Here is a 7,306-nt window from a genome sequence, read left to right as displayed (position 1 = left end):
CCAAAACAAATCATACAAAGCTAACGAAAATCAGATTTTAGTCCTCCTTTAACAGTCTTACCGAGACACTATCATGAATAACTAAGGTTGGATCATGCAATTAGGGTCCTAAGCAGTAACCTAAACACATAGACACTTAACACATTCGATTCATTCCAAGCGGTCTTAATCGAAATCTAACATACTTATCCTACCATGTAACTTCAAAGCCACGCATATTGAATTCATTAAGCATGTCACCTCTTAACCCCCAATCATGCAATTTCGAAAATCACATAGAAAAGATAAACATGTTCATAGCACAAGTCATAAATCCAACAACCTAAATATCATGCTACAAGCGTATACATAACACATAGATACTCTCGAAATCACACAAAGACATGTCACGGCATAAACTAAAATCATAGAACTACAAACCTAAAATCGAAACTTTATATAATTTGAAACAAGTAACTATCTCATAAACAAAATCGAAATAAGTTTACAATGACCAAAACACATACACAACCAAGAACAAGAAAAACCAAAAACCGAAATAAACATAGAGAGAATCATGGTTACACTTTATCAATCAAGCGATCTCACAAGGTGTAGCCGTGGCTTTCCAAGGGGATGGAACCTCTTCACAAGCGTGCTTGAAGGCTAAGGATTGGTGGAGAATGGTGGAATCGGTTTTAGGATTTCTTGAATGGGTGAGTATGAAATTTGGTAGAGCTTTGGCTAGTATGTGCACAAGGTTGATGATATGTTTCTGTGGAATTGAGGTGCTATATATAGAGGAAGAAACCCAAGGGAGGATGGCCACAAAGTCCACAAAGTTGAAACCAAATTGGTTGAGGTTTCCTAGATTCGGCAGATTTGACCTTTGTCCCTTGTTGGGGCCATAACTTTCTCTAGAAAATAGATATTGAGATGATTCCAACTGGCAATTTCAACTAGACTTCCGTGGCTTTTCATCCATATAAGGTACATTTTCTCAATCATTTTGAGCTGTCCAGGGGAGCCCGTCAAAGATGGATGATCTGCACTGCAGAATTCTGATTTCTATAAGGATTGCATATCTTTTGCATTAATTACATATCTTCTTCCTCCTTTATTGCTGATTTCTTTTGCACAAATTTCTTCCTTTGAATTAGGGAGACAGCAAAAGTCTTAATTATTGCAGCCATGTTTGATTTTTCTTACCTCTCCTCATTAAATTTGCTGCATGCCTTCTTTGACTTTCTTGCCTCTTCTCATTTAATTTGCTGCATACCTTCTTTGACATTCTTTGGTGCTGGGATTTATGGACATTCTGATATATATTTGTGCTCTATTTGCAGGAGGAACAAAGTCCCAAGTTTCCCTCATAGCCCTTGGATCAAAAGCAAATCAATGGCTGAGATAATTCCGCCGAGTTCACTGGACCTCCGATCAATGATTCAGTCATATCTCTCTGTAGGAATAAGATATTGATTTGATTCCAAATCCTACAGAAACTAGACTCAAATACCTTTATTTCCATATAAAGTAGGTCTTCTAACTCGATCGGAGCTATCCAGGGGAGCCCGTCGAAGATGGACTACGAATATTGACAGCATTTTGATTCTTGAATGGATTGGGCTTTTAAGTGTATTTTCTTCTCTTTCCTTGTGGAACTAGGATTGCTTTCCTTCTCCAACATGGATTTGTATTTCCTAATAAGAATAAGTATGTTAGAAACAAAGAAATACACAAGGATGAATCCTACTCGAACAATGAAGCATATCTCAACAAGGATTTTTAACACTTAGCACGATTTGATCATCAATTCATTCATAATTGATATAAGCTCTACCTAGACACTTATTCATACAAAAGAAACTAAAACATACTAAATAAGAGGTAACAAAGAGTAAGAATAGGGCATAATCACATTAAGAATGTCACACTTTGTGCTCCTATCAACAGCGGGTGTGACAGTTAGTGTGACAGCGGGTGTGACAGTTAGTGTGACAGTTAGTGTGACAGCGGGTGTGACAGTGGGTGTGACAGTGAGTGACAATTAGTGTGACAGGTAGTGTGACAATTAGTGTGACAGGTAGTGTGACAACGAGTTGACAGTAGATGTGATAACGAGTGTGACAGTAGGTGTGACACGTGACAGCGGGTGTGACAGTATGTGTGATAGCAGGTGTGATAGGTAGTGTGACAGCATGTGTGACATGCCGAGAGGAAATGTCTAAATATGCAAAATTATGTTAAAATTCAAAGAAGGTATGAGTATGCACAAAATGAAGAGAATAACTAGAATTAGGAAATCTTGAGCTCCAGTTTCGCCAGAATTGCTTGGAGTACCGCCATCGACAGCGGCAGCCCCTTGCGAGGTTTGCTGCGCCTTACACGGTGATCGGTTTGGAGTGGGTAGGGCATCAAATGAAAGAGGGGAGAAGGATCTTTCTAACGGTACCAACCAATCTCAATCCATCGCTGTACGGAAAAGTTATGGCTGAATTTAGAAGAATAATGAAAAAGAAGATGATGATGAAGAAGAAATGGTAAAATTGTCTTAAAAATATTTTTAAAGTGGCTATTTTCTAATTTTGTTCTAAGTTTGTTGACTATTTTCTAATATCTAGTCAATTGAGATGATCTTTTTATAATTAGGAAATAAGTGGTGACATTTTTCTAATTTATTATGGAAAATTGTATTATTTTATAATTTGTCCAAAAAAATACGCCTATGTATGACGCCAAATTCAATTATTCAAAGGCATCTTTATACTACGCCCAAGTATTTGTTGTGTCAATTGTCAAGTTATAAGCCGTTCTGTGAAACTAGCTTCTTGCAAATCATGGAAATGCCATTCATAGGTTGAATTGATAATCGATGCATCAGGTTACATATGAATCATGAATGTGTATATGTGGTGTAATTATATGTAGGCACTTCCCAGCTTATATGTACAATGCTGTTATATAGCTTCGTTTACTGATTGCAATCTATCAGATTAAAAATAGATAATTATATTCAACTTCAGGTTCCCTTCTCTACACAGATGGATGGTCCGGTGGGTGTGGCTTTTCAATTTCAGAGGGCAAACCCGAAAGCTACAAGACTGGAAGGACGGGAGTTTTTCAACTCCATCACTGTAAGAGCCCGGTTTCTGTCGTAAAAGAGTTGCTGACATGGGGCCTTCGTGCCTTCATCCAGTCTAGATCTTCGCCTTTCAACTCCGATTTTGAAGCCCCTCACCGAAGTCTGAGGCATTAGAATTGGCATATCATGCATTTAACACAAGAATTGCTTCAATATCTTGTTCAATTTGATCTTTGCATACCCAACCTGAAAGCGGCAAAATTAATTTGCATAGCTAGAAAGGAAAAGATATGAATGAATGCAGATTGCAGAACACCAGAATGGGAGAAATAGAAACAAACGAAATTTGTACCGCAGACTACTTCTAGTGACAACATTCAGAGTCAATAACAGAGAACAGCACAAAATCGCATGCTTAAACCTAGTCCAACATAATGTTTCACTGTCTAGCTCTTGTTCAAAACCTCATCCTATGCTCGTTATCCTGTCCAAAACCTCATCCTAATCTGCTTGAATAAGAACGATAAAGACAATTACTCCACCTTGGAAAGGATAATGTTCATGACCCTGCTAATTACCGGTGTTGGTCTGCCCCTTAACGCCTCCTTCACAGCCTTGGTATCAAGAACAAACCCCTTAGCCATCATGACCTGCAAAAATTCTTTCCCCTCTTCCTCAGCTTTCTTGTCCTCCTGCCTTGCAAAACCCTCTAACACTGCAGTCTAGGTGGCAGCGTTAGGATTCATGCCCTTGTCCAGCATCTCAATCAAATATTTCTTGGCATCCCCAAAGAAGTTGGCATCAACAGCGAGTCCCTTGATCAAAACATTGTAGATGTAGGAGTTAGGTTCAAGTCCAGCAGCTAACATGTCCAGGTAGGTCTGCAGAGCATCCTTGTTCTTATTACATTTGATGTATGCTTCAATGACAGTGGCGCGGACTATGACCATGGGATTGATGCGAGTCTGACTTGCTGAATGAAAGAGATCTATGGCCTCATCTACATTGCCATCTTCTACCATAGCACAGAACATTTTCGATTCATGTTTTTGGAAACATTCGACTGTGATCTCTTGGATGACTTCTTCAATCTCTTTGTCGGTAGTTCTCTTTTGGAGATCTCCAAACAACTTATGTGCCTTCATCAGCTTAGTAAAATGACCTTCACCAACATCAGGTAGTACCCCTCTAGGCTTCAACTGCTCAAGAAACTCTTCGCCATTCTGCAACAACTCCAGGCAAGCAATACCGTTACACAAACCCAAGCTGGTCCTCAAACTGGGCTTCATACTGTTGTCCAACATTTCTAAGTAATACTTCTTGGCATGCCCAATGAAATTAGGATCATGAGAAAGTTCCACAATGAGTACACTGTATGTGCAGGAGCTGGGAGTGATCCCATAAGCGAACCACTCTGGTTCTTGGTAAGAAGAATGATGATGGTAAAGACAGCCTCATCGGGTAGTATGGCTGTTTCCAACAGAGGCCTAAAGAGCTCTTTGGCTTCCTCATTGAGCCCTTCACCTGCCAAACCATTATAAACAGTGAATGCACATCTGCTCAGTAAATCATAGTCCTCTGCAATCTGTCTGAATCCGCTCATTATCGTCTTCAAAGCCTCTGATGACATCCTCAAACACCTTCATCACATGTTGCTTATGCATATCCATCTCGGACTTCAGTGATGGAGGTTTAGCCATCTCCTCAGCCTCCTTCTGGAGCACCAGCATAAATCCCTTTGCTTTCACATTCTCCACAAACTCCTGGCGCTCCTCCTCAGCCTGGACCTTGTTCTCACCGCGGCCAATGCCATCCAACACAGCCCCATAAATCTCCTCAGTCGGCTGCATTCCCCGGTCCAACATCTTCACAAAGTACTTCTTAGCATAGCCAACAAAATCCGGTTTTCTCTTAATATCAGCAGCGGCAAGAGCCTTGATGATAACGGCATACGTGTAGCCATTCGGTTCCACTCCAGAAACCTTCATGTGCTTGAACACTCTCAGAGCATCCTTGGTCCTGTCTCCAGTGGCATTGATGTAGCGCTCCATGACTGCAGTGTCAGTGACCACCCTGGGAACCTCATTGGTCTCCCGAATCTCAGCCGCAATCTCCAACCCCGCGCTCACAAAGCCATCCCTCAACAAACCCTCCACCATCATAATTGTATTACTAGTCAGAGCCTCCTCAGTAAACATCTCCCCCAGTACTTCGTCCAAGTCCTCCGGCGGCAGCTCCAGGTCCTCCGGCGGCAGCTCCAGGTCATCGACAGCCAAACTGCCGAGAAGCGCGGTACATTTTGACTCAGCATCACCCCCGCCATTGCTTCGATTCCTCACTCTAGTTGACTCCTAGCAATTAAAAGCAGAATTCAACACACACAAATTTCAAAGCCTCGGAGACTTAGTCCAGCCGAGTAAAAGCCCCAAATCAGTGAAGCTAACCAGCTAGGGTTTCATGTCAGCTTAAAAATCGAACAATAATAGCTACTATGTGACGATCTAGAGCAACAACCTAGTGCCAGGCCAGCTAAATGAGATGATAAATTGATAGTCATACTGATTGTTCGATTTAGCAGAAATTGAAAACAAAGAACGCAACAAGATCATAATCTGAGGTTTAATCGAGTACATATAACGAATCAAAGGGCCCAAAATCAGTGAGCTGCAGCCAAAATTCGATTTTCTATATGAAACAAAGAGCAATAATAGCTAAGCTGCTGCGTGTATCCAGAGCGAGAATGAGAATGAAGGAGGAAGAAGAAGGAGAAGGAAAGCTTACCTTTGTGGGATGATCAGCGGCGAGAGCTATCGGCGTTGGTGGTCCAGAGGTGAAGAGCCGTTGTGAGGAGAGAAGAGAGGTGGTGAAGAAGACTCAAGGGTTTTGACTTACGACCTGAAAATGAATATATATATATATAAAGAGAAAAGCTTTTTCAATTGATTTACTTATTTGTTTTTGCCGTTAACTAACGGAGTAAGAGGGTTTTTAATCTCAGCAAAGAAGGAAACATACTGTACCTAAATTATTTGCCCGAGACAGTAAAACGTAACGATCCGTCATTAGTGTGAAGATTGAAGACTTGAGGCAGCAGTACCAGACTACCAGGTCCGTAATTAAAAGGAAACAAAAACAATGGTGATTTTTACTAAACAATCGCTAGTCGGAGATGAAAAATATGTACTTTTAGGAAACGCCAAGTTTTGTCTGTGGAATTTTTTTCCTCTTACGGTCCAAATTATTTAGACTAGAAAGACTTTTTTTTTGTTTTTTTTGAAATAAATAGACCAAAAAGACTATTGATTAACATGACAAAGCGTTATCGTCTAAAGATGCGTATTATCTATGTTTGAGAAGTTAGGGTCGAGAGACCTTTTGAATGTGCATCCTATGAGTGCAATAAATCAATTATCATTAATTGGTGAAACTAATAGTTTTATAAATTGGTTTAACTATACTACCTTCAAATACTGACCAAGTAATCATTATATCAAATTTATACAAATGTTGATAGTTTAGTGCACTCAAAGAGATGTTGTTTGCATCATAGAATTGGAGGGTTAAAGAAGAACAAAGTTCTTTTGAGGATGGATGAAGTCGAATAACCCAAGTAGTTTACAACATATCGATATTAGATGTGTCACATATTAATGTCCAAATAAACCACTGTTCTTTATGCACTCGGATCCTCTCCTCATGAGAGATATTCTCATATTACCTCATGTATTAATTCTAACCGTCAGTTCCAATCTTACAGTCATGATTTATTTCTCTCCTTAAACTTGTCAGTTCCCATTGCCAAAAAAAAAAACATGTCAGTTCCAATCTTGCGGTCAGGTTTTATTATCTCTCCCTCTCTCCTCACTCGTCTCTCTCACCTAGTCTCAATCAAAAGAATGGCTCTTATTAGAGCATCCGCACCGGCGAGCAAATTTGCCGGCGTGCTCGAGCAGGAGGAGGGACCAGCCGGAGGAGCTCGAGTAGGAGAAGGGGAGGCTCGCACCGGCGAGCAGGAGGAGGCGAGCTGCTCGCCCAGTCAACCCAGCCGCGGTGCTCGTCCGATCGCTCGAGCAAATTTTGCTCCGGCGTTTGCTCGATCGCCTGGCGGAGCCCACCGCCCGTGGGTGACGTCAGGCACGGGCGAATTTTTTTTATGTTATGCACGCGCCAAAAAAAAAAGCGAGCCAATGAATGGCTGCCACGTGTCAAGCAGATTGGCCAACGGTCCAATTGATCTGGGCCTTC

The 7,306-nt window shown here is 41.0% G+C and overlaps 1 protein-coding gene across 1 annotated transcript; it reads right to left on the bottom strand.

The window, feature by feature from the left end:
• Positions 1-3,066: 3,066 nt before the first annotated feature.
• On the bottom strand, positions 3,067-6,822 carry LOC126802180 (pentatricopeptide repeat-containing protein At5g61990, mitochondrial-like). Its single transcript, XM_050529759.1, is given in 5 exon segments — positions 3,067-3,307; positions 3,604-4,469; positions 4,472-4,662; positions 4,664-5,412; positions 6,799-6,822. Coding segments are annotated over 5 exon segments (1,884 nt in total). The 3' UTR covers positions 3,067-3,253.
• Between the last annotated feature and the right edge of the window lie 484 nt (positions 6,823-7,306).

This window comes from Argentina anserina, chromosome 1, assembly GCF_933775445.1.
Source record: "Argentina anserina chromosome 1, drPotAnse1.1, whole genome shotgun sequence".
In the NCBI taxonomy this organism is placed as follows: Eukaryota; Viridiplantae; Streptophyta; class Magnoliopsida; order Rosales; family Rosaceae; genus Argentina; species Argentina anserina.
This window is presented reverse-complemented; position numbering and strand designations above follow the sequence as displayed.